Raw genomic sequence first — 21052 nt, 5'->3', positions numbered from 1 at the left:
AGTTGAGAGAAAAAGGAATATTGTTTTTCCCAATCTTGAAATTTCACCTTATTTCCATTTATATTTGAATTCAGACTAAACCACCATTTTGGTCAAATTTTGGATTTTTATGGGTTTAGTTCCAATACACAGAAATGAGAATACAATTATTAACTTTAAACAATTTTATTACACAAAGGTCGTCACATAATTGGATATTTTTCTACTTTGTACACAATTTTAATTAGTCTTCGTCTGCACAGAAAGGCTGCTTCTGAACTTTCCTTCTAGTGATGGCAATACTACAATTCTGATTTCACAGAATAGTAAAAATGCCTCAGCTGGTTTAAGTTGAAAGCAGAACATTGGTACATGGATCTTGCACCCAGTATTAGGAATGTACAAATGTCTTTATTCAAAAAATACAAAATAAATTATCTGTAGGCATGGATAATGACAGCAGTAAACCATTACATATTTTGTCAACTGAAACCAGTAACTGATGGTTATAGTGATTTTCTTGAACATCAGCCTTTTCTTCAGTCCTGTCTCCAACTGACTTCTCTGAAGTTAGCGAAGAACACTGCCTTGAGTCTTGCTTGCATCACAGATCATAATGCTAAGAGCATTATTCCAGGAAATTAGAACATGCCACCTCCCATGCCTCCACCCATGCCACCCATTCCTCCCATGCCAGGTTCTTTCTCTTCTTTAGGAATTTCAGTAACAACAACTTCTGCTGTAGTTAACAAGGAAGCTACACCAGCAGCATCCAACAAAGCAGTTCTTACAACCTAGAGGGGGGGGAATAAAGTCAAAATATTAACTTTACCTAAAATTCCAAACAACAGCTCACATAACCAATCATTCTCTACAGTTTGAACTTACTATCTTGAGAAAATATGGTAACAATGAAGTTTTTTAAAAAATTGTTTACCTTAGTTGGGTCAATTATTCCTTTTTCAACCATATTCACAAAATCTCCAAGCATGGCATCATAACCTATCTCTGAGGAGCTTTGCAAAATTTTCTCAACTATCAATGAGCCTTCAACACCCGCATTCTTAGCAATGGTCACTGCAGGAATTTTCAGCGTCTTCTTAATTATTTCTATTCCTATAGAAGGAAAAATCCTTTATAAAGATTGTCTTTGAGCTTCATAATAGCAAACATATAGCAATTAAATTTTAAATGTATTAATAATTTGTTTTTTTGTGGGGTTGGATTTTTTTTCTTTACATCCAACAATTGAGAGGTAGATACTATTTTAATAATTGTTTTACAGATGAGGAAACTCAGATCAAGATTAAGTGACTTGTCTGGCTCACTGTGCTTGAGTTTGAGGGAATTCAAAGGCAGGTATCGCTAACTCTATTCACTATATATATATAACAATAGGTTATAATATGACAAATTACAAATCTGAAAATATTAGATCACACCTCCCAATACCCTCTGTCCCCAAAACTAGTTAAATTTCCTTTATTTTGGATTAACAGACCTGGACAATGCCAGTAACAAATATAGTGTGGATATAAAGCTTCTTAAAAAGTGAGATGACCTATGTCAGGAGACAGTGTTAGAGAGCTTTCCTATTCAGGTATCATGTTGGATTAAGTGACTTCTGAGACCCTTCAACTCTAAAACTACTAAGAACTATAATCCTCAAATGAAAACTAGTCCTATCTCCCTAAATTATATCAAGGATTTTTTCTGCTTTCTGTAAACAGTTATAGTATAGAATTAACACTAGTTCAAGCACCAATCTATAAGATTATATTCTTTACCAATTTTCTGATCATCATTAGCTGGAGTTAATGCTTCTAATGCAGGAATGCATCGAAGCAATGCACAGCCACCACCCAGAACTATGCCTTCTTCCACAGCAGCACGTGTAGCATTTAATGCGTCAGTAACCCGGTCTTTCTTTTCATTCACTTCTACATCACTTGTTCCACCAACCTAGAAGTACAAGGAAACTTAATAGTTAAACATTACCATATTAAAAAGCACACAAAAAACCTCCAACATTTATGTAGTCAACTTATGTTTTTGTAAAACACTTAATAATCTAACAATTAACTTATACTGAATGTTCATTTTGCCTAATCATAGTCTTTAACCAATTTCCCATTTAGACTTTTTTTTTTTTTTTACATTGCATCATGGGAGTCAGATGATTTAACCTAACAATAAAAGGAGTAACTTGCCATCAAAAAGGAAAGAGTTCAAATTTTTCACGGTTGAATTAGGTTATCGTGTCTTACCTTTATTACAGCTACTCCATCAGAAAGTTTGGCCAAACGTTCATTTAACTTTTCTTTTTCATAGTCACTAGAAGTAACCTCTAATTGTTCAATAATTTCTTGAACACGTTTTTCAATTTGGGATTTTTCACCCTTGCCTTTTAAAAGCATGGCATCATCTTTTGTCACAATAACCTCCCCAACTTTTCCAAAGTCATGAGGTTGAATATCTTCAAGATTCAGAGTCAAACCCTCTTCTCCAAAAACCTGTAAAAGTTATTAGGAGATATGCTGGATATTAGCTAACAATTTCATTAAACAGAACTATTCTGCATCACATCAAGATTATTTAGAACACATCACTCTATTTAACCTACAAAAGAACCCAGTGATATTTTAACTTCAGATAAAGAATTTAACAGTATATATCTAGGCATCCTGCTACAATAAAAGTTTGTTCTGATTGTTATCAAATTCAGATTTTCAAACTGAGTCCAACTTAAAATTTATATACCATTTGTAAGGCACTGTAGTAATTCAGTTGCTTTACTATGTCAAGCTGCACATTTTAAAAACAATTTATCAGATTAAATGTAAACTTCTGTGTTAAACTAACTTGTGTTAAAACTATTTTACTTACTGTACCACCAGTTGCAATAGCCATATCCTTAAGCTGATTCTTCCTGTTGTCACCAAAACCTGGGGCTTTTACTGCAACAACCTGCAGCCCAACTTTTAGCCTATAAACACAGAAACATTACAAAACTATTTTAGGACTACCAGTAAAGAAACTCAGTTTTCATTCTTTAGACATGGTTTTATTGCCTTTTATTGCGCTCAACTTTAAGCGTTGCTAGCCACAAAGTATTAAAACCAAAGCTGTGGGAGCAACTAGATGGCATAGTGGATAGAGCACTGCCATTGGAGTCAGGAGGACCCAAGTTCAAATTTAACCTGACACTTACTAGCTGTGTGATTCTGGACAAATCACTTAACATCTCACTGCCTTGCACATACAAAAAAAAAAAAAAAAAAGTTAAGGTCAGCAATATGGGAGATTTTTTTACCCTTGAAATGCTGAAGATCTAAGACCATTTTTAAGCACCAGTCATGTTGACAATATATGAAGGGATGGAAAAAATATATTTGGTATGTTTCATTTAAACACATTTTCTATATGTTTAGTTTGTCCAAATTCTAAATTCAGAATGCTATGTTCAAAATGTTAACATAATAGGGAGTGAAAACTTGTTTTTTTCTCTAAAGATCTAATGTCATAAAATTGGAGATCAATGAAATTGTCTTTGCCCCCCTTTTTTCTTTCTTTCTTCTTCTTTTTTTTTTTTTTTAAAGTAAGAGCTGCTCCCAAGCCCCCTAAGATTTAATAATCTGTTCATGGCTATCCTTCAAAAAACAACAACAAAAAAAAAACAGGTCTTGACTCCAAGGCTCTCTGCCCATTATGACAACTGTGTTAGTAAAAGTTCATAATACTATATTAACAAAAGGTAAGCAGTCATGAGAGAGTCCAGAGAATTTCTTGAACACAACTTTTATAACACCAATATTCTACTATACTCAATTGCCTCCCCAGTCAAGTCTTTATTAGCCATTAAATTGGATGTCTTGAAATTAATGGGAAAACATTTGGCAAGATAAATGCAAAGAAAGCATCAACAAGAATTATACCAAATGAACATCTGGTACCAGGCTTTCTTGCAGTTAAAAGATAATACAGGGGCAGCTAGGTGGCGCAGTAGATAGAGCACCAGCCCTGAATTCAGGACCCAAGTTCAAGTCTGGTCTCAGACACTCAACCCCTCCTAGCTGTGTGACCCTGGGCAAGTCACTTAACCCCAGCCTCAGAAAAAGGAAAAAAAAATTTAAAAAGATAATACAACTGTTTCTGTACTTAGGTATTTTTCTGTATCTATGAGTTGAAAAATTACAATAGGACTTAAAACTTTTTGACCCAATATCTTATCAATACAGTTGGCTCTTTCAATTTGTAGAGCCTTCAAATACCCATGCCTCATTACCTGTTCAAAACCAGTGTACTTAATGCTTCTCCATCAACATCTTCAGCAATTATGACTAAAGGTTTACGGTGGGCATTTGCAATTTCAAGTGCAGGTACAATAGACTGGACACTAGAGATCTTTTTTTCACTTAAGAGTACATAGGCATCCTGGAATTCACATTTCTGACCTGTATGATATATAAGAAGGCAATTGTAAGCAAAATAAAAAATTTTACTGTTCATCTAATGTGGACCACTTACTATCCTTTTAAATTTGGTATGTTATAAATTATGTTAAAAAGTTAAGAGTTTATGATCTAACTCAGGTAAATGTGCCTAGAGAAAGATTGCTAAATAGATTTGTTTTAAATTACCTGTAAAGAGAACCCATTTTTCAGCTCCTTGGTTTATTCCCAACCACCCCTCCAATTTATGAATTCATTCTGTCATTTTCTCCACCCTTTTTTCTTATTCCAACCCCAATCTTTCCTACTAATTAAAATGACTTGGCTTATGTTGACTAGTGACCAGTATTCCCCCCCCCATGTTTCCCAAATGGAAAAATACTCCAGAAATGGTACAATTTAGCTTATATACTCTATACATGTCTTTGAATGTCAGTGATGACACATTCTTCACCTTTAGCTGTATTAATAAAATATGGAGAGATATAGCCTCGGTCAAACTTCATGCCTTCAATAATTTCCAATTCATCATCCAACGTTTTTCCATCCTGAAAAAGACAAACTATGAATACAGTAGAATACAAACATATACAAGAATCAAGACAGCAAACAAAATTGGGGGAGAGGGTGAAAATCTAAACATGCAATTACAAATTAGCCCACTGGGGCTATGTATAAATAGGAATAAGCAAACTAAGGTAAAACCGGTTTAGTATAAATTTTTTATTTATCAATATATAAAAAACCCTATTTCATAGTTTTGAGCTAGGAATTTCAATAGTGTTATAATGTTCTCAAAAGAATGTTTTTTGTTACTCAAAGGAACATCAGGATGATTAAAAAAAAAAAACCAATGGATTCAATAACTCAAGAGATTAAGTATTAATAAAATTAAAGTCACTCTGAACCTTATTAGCTTTTTATGCCACTAGTCACAAAGGAAACCAAATGTGTACCTTTTTTTTTTTAGTACAGTCATCATCAACTCAAAACACTCAAAAATGCAGGGTGAGTTAAGATAAAATCTTGGTATACAATAATTAACTCATTACTTATACTATTGTAAACTTTCCAAATGTCTTTTATCATGGCTATCAAATAAGCAGCTTTATGTGTTAAGCTATACAACGCGTTGAGAATTCTATCTTTGACCCAACACAATAGACTCATCATAACTTGCCTTTACTGTGATGACACCTTTTCGTCCAACCTTTTTCATCGCATCAGATATTATGTTGCCAATTTCTCTGTCACCATTTGCAGAAATTGTAGCAACCTAAAATGATTCTCAAGTTACTATTTCAAAGGTAAAAGTTTTGTTGTCAATAAACAATCCATTTTGGTCTTAGCACCTTTATTATTTATATCACCCACCATTAAAATATAAAAAGCAACAGAAAAACCATATATCATTGTGAAGTGAATCACCAAGACAGTTTTATCTATAGAAACCTATTCCCTAAACACAATTGGATAATACAAATATATACACACACACAGAGAAAGAGAGAGAGTGTGTGTGTGTTTGATTTAAGAGGCTAATGCATTACTTCAGTCGGAATAACTCTTAAAATAGAAAACAATGCAAGAAAACTTGGAAATACAATTTACAATGAACATTCTTAGCTTGACCAACATAAAATAAAATGATAGCAACTTATTATTTTGGCTTTTACTTTTAACAGGATACAGTTGTGTGACCACAATGAAAACAACTTACAAAGAATGCCTACCTGAGCAATTTCTTCAGGGGTTGTGACAGGTTTAGACTGCTTCTTAAGCTCAGCAATGACAGCATCAACAGCCAACATTACACCTGAATCCAGAGTAATAATGTTATATTTATCTTGAGTTACCAAATAGTTTCATCAATCTGGCAAGGAATTAAAGTCTTTAAGAAGCCTTTGTGTTGCTTCTGTGCCAGTCTTAAGGCGTAAAAGAATTTTCAGTAATATATACTATAAAAAACTCAATGGATAAGTGATCAAAAGATATGAACAAAAATGTCCCAACCTTTAACAATATGAATGACTGACCCAAGTAACTAAGAAATGAAAACAAACTACAGGAACTTCACCTTATATTCAGCAAACTAAAAAAATGTGACAATGAAAATAGTCACAGTGGTAGAGGAATTATGGGAAAAAACAGGCATACCAATATACTTTTGGTAGCTCCATGAACCAGTTCAATCATCCAAATAATACAAACTGAGTATACTCATTAATCCAGAGATCCTGGATTTAGACATATACCAACAAAGAGTTCAAAGTAAAAAAAAAAAAAAAAAGTCATAAAGTAACCTATATCCAATACAGGTTTTAAAACCTGAGTAATATAAAAGCATTATGCTTGCTTTAATTATGCACTGACAAAGCTGAATTTTAAAAAATCTTTCTACAAAGGAAATTGACAAAAATCATAAGTCATTCTGACTAATGCTGGCAGTTTTGGTTTCCTTTTAAAGCTCATTTCTCTACTTATTTCAAGGACTTGTCAATTTAAGGGTAAGGAATTATTACATCTATTTTTATTACTTTAGCCCTGATGCAACATAGCCAAAAATTAATTTTTAAAATTGCAGATAAAATTAAAACAAACAGGCTTTCAAATGAATTAGTCAATGGTTATTTTCCTAAATAGACAACTTGTTAATATTTAAATGTCATAACAATGACATGAAGTCTTACCTCTCCTGATTTCCACTGGATTTGCTCCTTTACTAATCTTCTCAAAGCCTTCCTTAGCAATGGACCGTGCAAGGACCGTGGCAGTAGTAGTGCCATCCCCAGCCTCTTCATTTGTGTTATTAGCAACATCCTGAACTAGCCTGGCACCAATGTTTTTATATTTGTCCTTTAAGTCAATTGCTTTTGCAACAGTCACACCGTCTTTTGTTACCTTGGGACTTCCCCAACTCTGTTCAATGATCACAGTTCTGCCCTACAAAGGTAAGAACACATTAATAAATGTGATAATCACATGCATTCCTTCCAAAGGTAGGTCTAAACAGAAACAGAAATACCTATGTGAAATTTTGAGGACAATATCACAGGGAAAGGATATAAAACATTCCAAAGAACTGGATATACCCCACTAGAAAGTATTACAATATTGTCTCACTAATAATTTAATCCCAAACCATGATTCCTAAGGATAGATTTAGCAAAGGGGCAGAATTCAATCAAAGTGACCTTTCCCCTCTAGCAAAACAAGGGGACAAATTCTGGACAGTATACTAGGCCTACCTAAACCATTCTCATACTTCACACTTTTGAAATGCAGCATCAGTCCTAACTCCGGGAATAAACAATCCCTACTTTCAAAACTCTTTGTTACATTCTAGTCTTAAAACGAGGGTAGTGGAAAGTGCCTAGCATTTATCTGAGCTCAAATCCTAATTCTTCAGAACCTAGTTTCTTTGCCCTATAGAGAGAATGAACTAGATAGCTTGAAAGGTTCCCTTCAGTTCTAAATCTATGATCCCAGGTCATCCACTTAATTTAAAGTGAGGAATTTTTCATTTTAAAGGTGAGGAAATTCAGGTCCAGAAATGTTCAGAAATTCAACCTCTGTGGCATATGAATGTAATACAATATTAATCTCTGGTTAAGAACAGAGTTCAAAGAAACAGAAGACTCCTGAACCAATGCAAAGAAAGAACCAAATGGATCCTGACTTCCACTTATAGCCTAAATCAGCAATGTCAAAAAGTTTTACATGCTCCCAGTTTAGCTCCTGTGGTTTATGTGAGTCACTTGACTTTCTAGGCTTTCAGTTCCTTAACTTGTTAAACAAGGGAGTTGGACTAGATCAAAGTTTATTAAACTGTGGGTGAAAAGTCTGGAGACAAGGTTTCTGAATGTGCTACATCTTGCAGTATCAAATATTCCGTCTAGATTTAATTCTTTATGTAAAAATAAACAAGCACATTCACCTCATTAGATTCAAATGGCAAAATTATACATACCAAAGAATTATTTTAAAATAAATTTTCTTTATGATTTGTTATCAGTAAATGTTTGATTTATATACCTATTTCATGTAACTATATACTCAGGGCCATATAAGAATGTGTCCAATGAAAAGGGGTCACAAGCGGAAAAGTTTAAGAAGCCCAACACTAGGGATAGAGCACTCCAGGCCTTGAAGTCAGGAGGACCAGAGTTCAAATCCACTGCAGAAACTTAATCATATACTAGCTGTGTGACAACCCCCTCCCACAAAGTGACTTAATCCCAATCTCCCCAAGAGCAAAGTCCTGCACTAGATAATGACTTCAAGATCCCTTCCAAATACCTTAGTGTTATATATCACCCAAGCCTAAGTGAAAACCTTTGCATGAATGAAAGAATATTGGTCTTTCATAATGTTTAATGTAAAAAAATTAGGATTTATTATTTATTGAATTTAACACCAGAAATGATGAAATTTTAGTTACCCCAAATTCTTCTATGAATAGCTACCACGTTCAAGAGCTGTTGTATGGCAGATGTTGGTCAGAAATGATTTGCAATACAAGTGAAAATGATATACCATGCCCCTCTTCTCCACGAGTGGGAGATAATCTCATTTATGATTACACAGACCTCTAGACACTGGTACTAAACTTAATTAGGACATATGGAGCAAGTCATCCCCCAAGATAACTCCACCAACTTGGATAAACTGCTTATGATTACAATCAATCCTTTAAAAACTGAGATTTTCGGTAACTAACGTAAAACCAATTTCTGTTAGGTATTTTTTCTATCAAACCTGTCCTCTCACTCACCCAAGTTCTCTTCTTCTGAAGCTAGCACCTCACACTCAAAAGTTACTTCAATGTTAAGCAAAGATTAAAAAAAAATAAAAACACAAGCAGTTTTCTTCAAATGACAGAGCCTCCTCCCCCCACAAGTATTGTTATTTTTTTTTCCATTCCCTAACTCTTTAAGAATTCAGGCTATTAGGATTTAAGCCAAAGTTTAAACAATAGAGGCAAAGCAGGTTAGTTTTGCCTGGAGTTAAGAATTGCTTCTGTACTAAATGGTAATGCAATTCACTCCTAACTTTAATATAAAAGTGAAATTGGGAAAGTGGGAACTGAGAGGAAATCACATAATTAAAAATCTGGCTGAGGTAGTTCTGGGCCTTAACTCAAGTTTATATATATTAAAAAAAAAAAAACAAAAAAAAACCTTGAAGTTACCCACTTAATGTAAAATCTTACTCTTAGCTCCCTTGACATTATAAAACTTTGTATATATTCTTATTCAATATAAGACAGTTTGAGGGAGAAAAAAAGATTAATACCTTTGGCCCCATAGTAACAGCAACAGCGTCTGCTAAAAGATCTACACCTTGAAGCATTAAGGCTCGGGCATCTGCTCCAAATTTCACGTCTTTAGCATAAGCACGTGTCAGGTGGGGGGCCAGTGCCCTAGACACTGGCCTTATCTGACGAAGAACTGTGGGCAACCGGAGCATTTCTGGAAAAATGAAACCATGAGATCAATTCGAATGCTCTAGATTTCTTGTGGCTCGATTATGCCACCTGTTGAAAGGAATATGAAGTAGTAGGCACCCATTGCACAAGAGCTTCCCAACATCTTCTGAAAGTCTATCTCTACTCCTGCCATTACCACCAGTGGGCACCTGACTACTGCTACATCTAAGCCCTCTGCTCCCTTGCGCCATTTGGCCCCACCTTTGCTTGAAATTTCTCCTTTGGCCCCCAGGTAAAAACCAGAGCTAATCATTCATTTCTGCACTAGCTGGAAACGTGCTTCAAGGATGAATCAAAGGCAAGAGGAAAAACTCCAAGTGAGGGCAGAGGCAATGACATAAAGACGGGATGAGGGGTTAGAGGGAAAATCCCTGACACAGCAAAACGTCCATCAGGAGGAAATCTCTTTGTATCCAAATTGTAGAAACAGTATCAATGTGAGATACATTTGAGACTACTGGTGCAGGGGCCGGCCCGCTCCCCACGCCCGGCCACATGTCTTTCCATCAGGACACATGGTACAAGGTCAAGGATCCCATCGTTCCTCCCCCTACAGTCGGAAGAGCAGAGCTGCACAGACTCGGGCTGCCCACCACTCCTTTTGCCCTCGGCAAAGACTCCCAAGTTACAATCATTCCTCTGCAGGTGCGACTGTGGGCCATGCCCCACGCTCGATGACCCCGTGCGCGCGCCCTGTACCTCTGCCGGCCCCCGGAAGGAAAAGGGATGTCTAGAAGCTCCCAGGTTAGCGGCCGGGCCTAGCCCCGGAACGAGGTAGCCCTGAGCCTAATGCTCGGAGGAGATAAATGCCGCAGGGTTCCACCACCCGACCCCACCCCGGCCCTGCTTTTCCACGGCGGCAGCCGCCATTTCCCGCAGCCAGGTCCAGGCCCTCCCGCCGGCTGAAGCAGCGCCCCCCAACCCAGAGGGAAGAGCATGTAAAGTGAGGCCGCGGGGAGCCTGGCGCATGCCGCGAAAAAACTCTCTTCCGCCATCCACGAGCCAAGCTTGGGCGGGGAAACAAAGAACCAAGGAGGAGAGGACTGGGATGGGAAAGGAAAGCGCGAGGCAGACCCTAGTATACCTGCTGGAGCAGGCGGACAAGCGCGCGGTGCAGATCGGCAGCAACGAGTGAGGGACACACGTACAGGGCGCACACGGCAAAGAGTCCCAGACCCCGCCCCCCCACTGCACCACATGTGCCGATGGCGCCTCCACCCCCTACCAACCGCCCCCTAGAGCCCCGCAATCTGCATGAGCTATACTTGGGCCCCGCCCCTCCCTACATTCGCTGGCGATACTGGGGAGGAGCTAGAGCGGCAGGGCATGGTTTAGGCTCGTTCCTGGGACCCCCATTTTTCCAGAACTTTCTGGAACGCGCCGCTATAGCCACGGGTCAAGGGTGAAGTTGCGTCATTTCCTGGGGGCCCAAAGGGATTTAATTTACCGGAGCGCCGCTGCGTAGAAAAGACCAGAAAACTCTTCTTCTGTTTCCCTTTCCTGTGGGTGGGTTTGAGTAGCTGTCAGGAGGACGAATAGCACTTCTCGTAGAGGTCTCCGCTACAACGCCCCTAAGGCTTGGACAAGATAGGGGGCGGGGGCGCGCCTGCGCAACAACTGGTGTTCGCCCTCTTACGACGTTCACGTGTTTAGCGGACTGGGCTGCAAGTCTACCGGTGCCCGGGGAGGGACGGAGGAAACGGACTGAGCAAGAGCGACAGCTGCAGGGCACTGCGGAGCCATGGTAAGTCCGGCCCTCGCGGCCCTTGAAATGAAGTAGCCACTGCCCTCAGTGAGGCCTTTTGAACTCTTTCGCGAGGTAGGTCGGCAGTCTGACCGGCGACAGGCCTTTGACAGTTAATTTGAATCAAAAGTAGCCAAATCCTTTATCCGTGCAATCACTGTACTTTTAATAATAATGATCCGGGATGCCCTGGAAAGACTTTTGTGCGATTTTAAGCCACGGAAGCTGTAAACTGCGCCAAGGCTTTCGGGATGGTGTGTAACAGCACATATGTAGCGCTCAAAGTTTTCTAAAGCGCTTTACTTAGATTCTTTCATTTGAGCCTCAGCAACCCTGGGAGATCTATGCCCTTGTTTTACAGGCCAGGAATCTGAGACTAAGAGAAATGTTAAGTGATTTAGGAAAAAAGCTTGATTTAGGGAGCCCCCGGCTCTGGGAACATGTGGATCCCGCCCCCCTTTCCCTCTCCTGTTAGAGCTTGTGGGGAGGGGCAGCATGACAGGGGGCAACTTTTATCTTTTGGAACTCGAGTCCCCCTAGCTCGACCCACGTGCCCCGAGGCAGTAGGAGGCGGGTCCTGCAGGTTCGGGCGGGTATTTTCGGCCATGTGGAAGTCTTGGCGCCCTTGCCTAGGGCGGGGCGGGGATGGGGTGCAGGTTGTACCCCTAGAGCGCCCCCGCTCTTTTCCTCGATCTCTGCAGAGAAATGAAATGCTTTGACCTTGTGTAACTTTGGAGGTCGTCCTGGTAGCCATTCTGACCTACGATTGGGGGAGAGGGTGCCCTCGGGAAATGAATTAAAGTTTGGGAGTGATGATTAGAAGAGAAATGTAAAACTTGGTGGGTCCCCCACTGTATAAGGAATGGGAAAACTTGGGCCGAAATTCTGACTCCTGATAGCCGTCAAAAAGAAATGATGTGCGATTTTTGCGTGTTTTAAAGAAAACATCTCAAATTTCTCTCTCAACAGGCAGGGCAGGCTTTTAGAAAATTTCTTCCCCTCCTTGACCGAGTTTTGGTTGAAAGGAGTGCAGCTGAGACTGTTACCAAAGGAGGAATTATGCTTCCAGAAAAATCTCAAGGAAAAGTATTACAGGCAACAGTGGTAGCTGTTGGATCAGGATCTAAAGGAAAGGTAAATCTAGACTACCAGTTTTAACTACAGTAAGAGAAATGAAAGTGTCTTTAGCACAACTTTATAGTGATCAAACATAATAAATAGACAGCTAGTTCTGTATTATTACTTAGCTCATTGTGTCTTCAATTCATTCAAAAAATTGATTGGAAAAAAAAAACTTAATAGTTTTCTTTAATGAAAAGTATCCATGTGTAGATTGTTACTGCATAGCAAATAGCCCCAGAAGATGATTATAGTGTTTTCTCATTATTGATCTTGATAGAAATCAGGCATCCATTTCTTTTTATTTGATCCTGTGAATGGATTATTCTATTTTACTTCCTTGCTCCTTCAAGACTCAAGATCAAATGTTCTGAAGGAGGCTTTTCTCAGTCCTCAGGATTTATCTTCCACAAACATGATTCTCTTTGGTACAATTTTTGCATGTTATCACTATTAGACTGGGTCTTTAAGGTCAGGGACTGGATATTTATCTCTCTCTTCTCAGTACAAATATTCTTTTAGCAAAATTGTGGTTAAGTAGTAATTTTATACTTAAGTAAATATTTCAAAGATAGTATATTATTGTTATTATTTTGTCCTAAAGTAATAAAAATATTAAGTAGCAAAAGTACTGGGGATTTTTCTATCATTATGGAATACTGAACAAGATAACTATTCTTTCTACTAAATTGAAGTTCATAGCAGTTGGCTTATACCTACAGACTCTGCAAGTCCCTTGAGGAACATTCCTATGCCATGTGACTTGCATTTTAATTATGCTTATATTTCCACGCTGTCTTTACGGTGGAATTCCTAGTTTTCTAATTTTTTTTTTTTTTTTTTTTTGTTAGGAAGCATTAATTTTGCTAAGTTTACACTCAGAAGAGTGTATTTAAAGTCCAAAAATTCTAAGTATTAAAACATTATTGAATCCAAAATTTTAGGGCTATTTGGAAATTTAAGGGAAGAGTACTTGTGTTTTATTAAGTACTTATTTTGTGCTGGGCACTGTGTACCTTACAAAAATTATCTAGGAAGTATGTTACTAATATCCATGTTTAACATTTGAAGAAAGACTGGAGGTTAAGTTTCACTGGGATATACAACATGTATGTAAGTTTGGATTTGAATTTAGGTCTTCCTAACTCCAGGAACTATACTAATTGAACTTTATTTTATAGATAAGAAAACTTCTTCAAAGTTTATTTGTCCTAGGTCCCAGAGATTGTTTAGTGACAGAACCTAGATTATAAAATGCTAGCAAGCTTTTCTGAAGCCTTGAGAGTAGAATTTCGCAACTTTTATTGTTCCTTGCTGAAATCTGTTTATCTTGCATTCTGTTTGATCAGAATTTCTTTTGTTCTCTTACTTTTACTTCATGCTATTATAGCTGAATAATAAAAGTAGCGAATTCACCCTTAACTTATTGCTTATTAGCACTCCCATTTTATATAATATGGGTTTCTTGAATTTGAATGTACATTAAAATTGACACCAGAAATTTTAACTTTAGAAGCTTTTGAGTTGTGTAATAGAAAGAAAGAAATTGTGGTCTGTGTAGATTTGTTTAACTTAATGTTTAACTTGATTATAAAGTTCTTTGAGTACTTTAGAAATTTAAACATGTTTTTGTGTAACTTAAGTGCACAGTTTTCATGCTAAAGATAAATTCTTTGGCTTTTGAATGTAAAGAACCAATTTTGAAATCTTAATCTTGCAAAGTTAAAATATGCTAGCTACAAAAGTATTTTTCTTATATTGGTTTAATAACCTTGATGGGAGATTTGGACAAATAGGATATATTTTCTAAAAAAATTTTTCTATTTTGTAGAGTGGAGAGATTCAACCAGTTAGTGTGAAAGTTGGAGATAAAGTTCTTCTTCCAGAATATGGTGGCACCAAAGTAGTTATAGAAGACAAGGTTTGTGTAATATAACTTTAAATTAGTTAAGTTGCTGTTGCTAGCAGAATTAAATAACTTTTTTTTTTTTTTTTTTTAAACTTGCAGGACTATTTCTTATTTCGAGATAGTGATATTCTGGGGAAATATGTGGACTAAAATCACTAAGTGGCGTCATGAAAGTTGCCCATTCCACTGAAGTTCCAAAATCTTTCATTTCATCATGTAAATAATTTCCAGGTCTCTTGGTTTTATAATTAATGGATATCTTGTGTCTAAAATCCTATTTCTCTGCATCGATATGAAAGTTTCCAAATAAAAAAAAATTGTATACATGAATGGTTAACTATATTTCTTGTGTTAAGAATTCTTTGAAATATTATTTTAATTGTGTTTGTTAATGTTGAAAGACTTTCATATTGGGGCTTTGCCTTTAACTTTGTTTAATCACTAAATGGGTAAAGCCTCAAACTGAGAAAACTGGTAAAAGACTACCTTTAAAAGGGCAAGGTCCCCCATTGCATCCAGGGTCATCACCAATCTTCCTGATCTATATCTTGTCACTAGACTCAGATATCTCTAGAGGAGAAAGTTGAAATTTTACAAGCTCTCCCTCACTTTAAATCGAATTCACTTGCAAGTCTTGGTATGCTTCCCTGAAATCATAATCTTGGAGAATGAGGGACAAAACAATTGTATCTGATTAAAAACAATAAACAGTAACATTACTCCTACCTTACTCTCTAGTAACATTTTAACTTTCTAAAAATAGCAAGTTTACATTGTTGAGATAGGACCTAGGTAAGTAAATCTTCACTGCTTACTTTTTTTGCTGAAGAAAGTTTTCATCTCAAAGGTTTTAGTTAGGAAAATCAAGCTTTTCCAAGATAGATTTATTTTTTAAGACCAGAAAATTATCTGCTAAGAATTGACTATTTAAATGTTGGTGGTTTGAGTACGTTCTTTTTGGCTTTTAAGAGTAATTCTATAGTTCTAATAGTGAAACTTAATCATAGTATTGTTTCATAAAATACAGTTCCTTTGGGGGACAGATGAATGGTATAGTAGATAGACACTGGGATTAGAGTCAGAAAGACCTGATTTCAAATCCTTGCTCAGACACTAGCTAGTTGTGAGACCCTGGGTTAGCCTCAGTCTCCTCAACTAAAATGAGGATAACAAACCTGTTAAGAATGTTTGAAATAAGATACTTTGCAAACTAAGCACCATAAAAATGTTAGCTGCTATTTTGTAGGTTTTACCATTACATGACACAGGATAATGGTATAATGACAGGAAAATTATTGATAAGGTAGTATTTAGTGGGGCTAAGATGAGAACCATTCACATTAAACACTATTTTGATGATATCTTATGTGCTGTGTAGCTGTGCTCTTAATAAAGTGTTTGCTTTTAGTGTGGTAAAGAATTTGTGCTGAAAAGCAAATCTTCTAACCAATGCTAACTGTGAGGTGGCTAACTAGGGTTGGAATGTAGACCTTGACCCTGTAAGTAAATTATCTGGACCAACCAAACTCCAATACAAAGATGAATGATATAATTTAAAATAAAATGTTCCTTTGGTGTCAGTAAAAAGGATTTAATTTGAAATCATAAATAAATTTTAGAACTCCCATGACAGTATATCAGCTCTTACTAAAGTCCTTGTAAATCCTAAAATAAGAACATTTCTGCTTGTGTTTCCATCTAAATGTGCAAGGAACTCATTTTTATAACTATTTTTCTCTACTTGGATTCATAGACCCTTTAGTCTTTTTCCCCTTTATTTTCTAATCAAAAAATTTTATCCTCTGGTAACTTAGTCACATAATTCTATATAGGTTTTGCAAATCTGCTTTCAGACACTTAATTTTTCATTAACTAGGCAAAAGAATATAGGAATGGGATTTGTTATCTTTTATCCTAATCTTTTTGAATGCTTGCATATGGTGAGAAGAAAGTTCTTCAAGTCGCTTGAGTTGAGATTAGGAAAAATTTTCACAAAACTGCTTGATAGAAGACTAATATTAAAAGTTGAGGTAACCCTCAATTCTAGAATACTTTATTGATATTTTCATTTTGTCTGTGAAATAGGGGAAGAAGAAATGGATAAAAGAAAGTTAAAGGGTCCTTTCTCGGAGTCTGAGTGTAAAGAAAAGCTTAGGTTTCCCACTTATTAGGACATCCGCAATGCAAGCACTGCAGTAAATTATTTAATATCTTGTTAATAATTTTAAGTGTTTCTGGAAAGTTAAAAGTATTTAAGTGTGATCTTATTTTTTTTAAATTTGAGTGGAAAACCCACAATCTTGTCTCATATTTCCTCATTTGCATTCTCTGTGGCTCTTGAAAACTCTTGATCACCTCCTTGATAACTCTTCTCTAGGTTTTTGGGATAATACTCCTGGTTTTCCTATCTTTCTGCTACTCTGCTACATCTTCATCCAGATCATGTTCTAACCATATTTGGTCCACAATGTTCTGTCCTGTGCCTCTTCCCCCTCTGTAGTATTCAACTGGATAATTTCATCTATTCCCATAGATTTCATTATCATTATCATTTCTATACTTATGATTCTTAAATGTAACTGTTCCAATGCATCCTTTTTTTTTTGACCTTCAATATCATATCTCCAAATGAATGAGTGGCCTCACTTTTAACTTTATTCCATCTTTTGCCAAGGCCTATCAATTTCACCTTTGCACCTCTTGAATATATCCTCTTCTCTCTGCCATTGTCACCACCAGTGCAAGTCCTCATCTACTCATGCTCTACTTACTTTAGGTCTCCTCACTTTAATAAATCCTTCACTTTGCTACCACAGTGACTTTTAAATGTATGTCTGACCATGTCACATTTCTCCCCTCTACCCTTCCCTACCAACTCAATAAACTTGACCCCTTTTTTCCTCCAGTATTAAATACAAAATCCTTTGATATTCAAAGCCCTTCATATCATACCCACCTCCTACTTTTGCAAGTGTTATACTTTACTCTGCCACATACTCTGATTAAGTGACATTGACCTATTGCCTATTCCACAAAGGACTCCATTTTTCAGCTCTGGGCATTTCTCTGGCTGTCCCTCTTGCCTAGAATTCTCTTTTCCACTTTTCTGGCTTCTTTTAAGTCTCAATTAAAATTCCATCTAGAGAAAGTTTTTCTTAACCTCTTAATTCTAATGCTTTCTCTTTTTATACTCTATCCTATCTATCCTGTATATAGCTTGTGTGTGTGTTTTAGCTGCTGTTTCTGATTGTGAGTTCCCTCAGGACAAGGACTATCCTTTGCCTCTTAGTATTCTCAGCTCTTGGCATAGTATTTAATAAATAGTGCTTAATAAATGTTTACTGAATTTTATAAGTAGAGAAAGCATAAAAATAAAATTACCTACCACGAATAATGAAAGAATCTGCACGTGAATATTAAGTTAACTTGAGGTATAATCACAGAATGAAAGTATCCTTTAAAATGGGGCAAAGTGCTGTTTGGAGCACCCGAAGTGTTTTTTTTTTTTTTTTTTTTTTAAAGCTATTGTCAGGTTGATTCTGTGACTTACTCTGTAATTAGAATAGGAGGACCAAAGTGGTCCTTTGGTTTTAGTGTCAAAAGTGATGATGGTATTTTCTCCTGTTTCTTGATTTTGTTTCCTTTTTAGCACCCAGTTTTATGTAGGCACTTAGAACCAGGTCAACCTTGGTTGTGACTAGTTTATCTGTATCATTTAGGCATTAGGCATCTGACAAATCATTTCTTATGTGTCTTCTAACACTATACAATAATAAAAATAAGGGACTATTTGACAAGCAATTTAATTAGTCCATTGGGTTTTAAGAGAGTTTTGGCAATGACTTCAAGAAAATATGATTAAAAAAAAAAAAAGCATTGCTCAGACCTGCATTACTTTTGTAAATAATATGATTCAGAACATGATGCAATATGTTGCAATGTTATTAAACCTTGAAATAAGATTTATGGAAGTGATGATGGAACTTTAGATTTAATGCACAAAAATGTAGAGTGAAAGCATCTAACTATTTAGGAATGAGTTTAATTCAATTCATTGATAACATCTAATGAAATTTGTAAAGCAGACTTAGCTTTTAGTTTAATTTCATAATATACTCCTAATGTTAATAACCTCTTATGCATATTATTTCTATCTTCCCCAACCTGTTAATTTTTTTTTGTAAGCAAATATTTCACCCTCAAACCAGTAGGGGGCGAGGCACCACTGACCTTGGAATTGGGAATCCTGGATTTGTACCATTCACAAGCCCTTGATCTTGCTAAACCTGTTTCATCATCCAAGATATGGATAATATTTGTACTGGAACCAAGAAAACAATATACACGATGGCTACAACAATGTAAATGGAAAAACAACTAGAAAACAATTGAAAATGTTGAAAATTGAAAATATGAAATTATAAAGAATAAGTTTAGCCTCAAGGTGTGGAACATTGGTTGAGACTATAGATATTTTTTCAATTTGTAAATACTTGCTCTACCTAATTCTGGGTAAATATGAGATAAATGTTTTGTAAACTATACTATATAAGTGAATAATTATTTTCTCTATCTCTTTTTGGAACCAAAATCTGTGATTTCATTTATATAGAAATGATGAAGGCACACTGTATCAGTGTGTGCAGTGTGCTACAGGCAGGATTTGGGGGGGATTTTGTGGGGACTCAAACTAGCTCTCTGTCCACCATATCCGGCTGCCTTTCATGGCCCAGAGAGGTTAGAATATTTGCCCCAAGTTTACACAATGAACAGAACTAAGACTGGAATGCAATTCTACTTTCAGCCTAGTGTCCTCATTATTTTGCTAATAAATGGAAGGCCCTCCCAATCTATTGCTGGCCTATAACCATCCCTAGGATAGATGAGGGTAGAATTTATGGATAAGAATATAACAGAGATAATTGCTTCCCTGAATTTGTTCTTATCCTCTCTAAGAGTAAACAGGATATACAAAGGATATAAACTGTTTTCTCCTTCCTCCAAGAATTAGAAATTGGCTTATGAAAAATAATCCCAGATTAAAAGAAATGTAGATTAAAATACTCAAGGTTTTAGCTCATATCTAGAAAATTGACAAAGGTAACAACAGACCAAACTAGTTAATGTTGGAAAAAACTAAGAATATAGGCAGTCATAGAGTTAGAAATTAATCCAAATAATCTAGAAAACAGATTGGAATCAGGTGAATCAAATCAATCCCTTGCTGGATAGAATCCAAATCTGATAGAAAGGAAAGTCTCCTACATACCAAAACCTACTTATCAATATCCATTGTGGAAGTTACTGTAGTAAACAACAATAATAATCCTAGAAAATGGCTCCCAATAGATTAGAGAATGACTACACAAAATGGTACGTAAAAGGTAATAGAATTCAAAAAATCTGAAGAAAATTTCATTAACAATATTAACAAAAAGAACACTGGATTCAAGTCCCTCTGCTACTCACTACATGTGTGACATTAGGCAAGTAATTTCATTCTTGGTGGAGGGATGGTATTATTTATAAAATGAAAATGAGAAGGTTGGACTAGATCTTTTAGATTCCTGTCATATCTTGAGGAGCTTCTTTGAGGCATTTCTTCACCTCTGTTCAAGCTGTAATGAATGCCATACCTCTCCACCACCTCCACCAATTACAATATATTCATTTAGTTTTGTGTTTTGTTTTGCTTTGGTTGGATTTTTTTGGTCAATACTTATGATTTCATTAGTATCGGGAATTCCTACTAAGAAAATTCCTACTAATATAGAAAAGCTCTTGCTCTGCCACTGCTAGTTCTACATAAGAATTGCTCAGAGGAATGAGAGAGGGATTGGAGTGAAAATAATAATTGTTTATGTAATAATTCAGGAGGACCTGAGTTCAAATGTGACCTCAGACACTTAACACTTCTAGCTGTGTGACTCTGGGCAAGTCACTTAATCCCAATTGCCTCAGCAACAAAAAGTAGTAAATCTAGTTCAACTTAGATATTAAATTTGTGAAAATCCAAGAAAGAAGAGATAAGAAAAAAATGGGATTTGGGAAAGAGCATCATTGAATTCCAACTCACTATTCACTAGAATAATAATTACATTTTTATAGAGCACTTAAAAGTATATAATGTTGTGTCCCATAACCATCTTATGAGGCATATAGTTGGAGTATTCTTATTCCTACTTTTTAGATAACAAATCTGAAGATTTTAAAGGAACATGGGAAGATATAAATTGATGTAAAGAAAACAGAACCAAGAAAATATATACATCAACTCTGGCAATGCCAACAAAATGAACACTAAAATAAAGTAGAAATCTAATTATAATCCCTCATCTTCATTCCAATCATACTTCACTATG

The 21052-nt window shown here is 36.2% G+C and overlaps 2 protein-coding genes across 3 annotated transcripts in view; one reads left to right on the top strand and one right to left on the bottom strand.

The window, feature by feature from the left end:
* Positions 1-149: 149 nt before the first annotated feature.
* On the bottom strand, positions 150-11575 carry HSPD1 (heat shock protein family D (Hsp60) member 1). Of its 2 annotated transcripts, none has more exons than XM_074302781.1 (12): positions 11366-11575; positions 9726-9901; positions 7121-7373; positions 6164-6246; positions 5611-5706; positions 4885-4978; positions 4265-4433; positions 2866-2965; positions 2247-2492; positions 1767-1941; positions 917-1095; positions 150-773 (listed from the first exon to the last, which is right to left on the bottom strand). In XM_074302781.1, exons 2-12 carry the CDS (start codon positions 9897-9899, stop codon positions 621-623), a joined length of 1722 nt encoding a protein of 573 aa, XP_074158882.1. In that variant the 5' UTR covers positions 9900-9901; positions 11366-11575; the 3' UTR covers positions 150-620. The 2 variants fall into 2 exon arrangements, with proteins under 2 accessions (XP_074158882.1, XP_074158881.1); XM_074302780.1 differs by lacking the exon at positions 11366-11575 and adding an exon at positions 11003-11128.
* Positions 11507-21052, top strand: part of HSPE1 (heat shock protein family E (Hsp10) member 1) — a 50519-nt gene continuing 40973 nt past the window's right edge. Inside the window, exons 1-4 of the mRNA XM_074302783.1 lie at positions 11507-11662; positions 12632-12796; positions 14613-14702; positions 14790-15032. Coding sequence (XP_074158884.1) covers positions 11660-11662; positions 12632-12796; positions 14613-14702; positions 14790-14840 — 309 coding nt within the window. The 5' untranslated portion in view covers positions 11507-11659 and the 3' untranslated portion in view covers positions 14841-15032. Of the gene's footprint in view, positions 11663-12631; positions 12797-14612; positions 14703-14789 lie in introns of the transcript that reaches the window.

This window comes from Sminthopsis crassicaudata, chromosome 3 (assembly GCF_048593235.1).
Source record: "Sminthopsis crassicaudata isolate SCR6 chromosome 3, ASM4859323v1, whole genome shotgun sequence".
In the NCBI taxonomy this organism is placed as follows: domain Eukaryota; kingdom Metazoa; phylum Chordata; class Mammalia; order Dasyuromorphia; family Dasyuridae; genus Sminthopsis; species Sminthopsis crassicaudata.
The sequence above is the reverse complement of the archived record's forward strand: the minus strand, read 5'-3'. Positions and strand labels throughout refer to the sequence as shown.

Coding starts and splice junctions, on each gene's coding strand:
- HSPD1 (XM_074302780.1), bottom strand. CDS start 11,117: ATGTGGTGCAGTGGGGGGGCGGGGTCTGGGACTCTTTGCCGTGTGCGC. Junction 7,374..9,725: donor CTGTTACTATGGGGCCAAAG/GTATTAATCTTT, acceptor TTACCTTTGTAG/GGCAGAACTGTGATCATTGA. Junction 774..916: donor GAATAATTGACCCAACTAAG/GTAAACAATTTT, acceptor CCCCCCCTCTAG/GTTGTAAGAACTGCTTTGTT.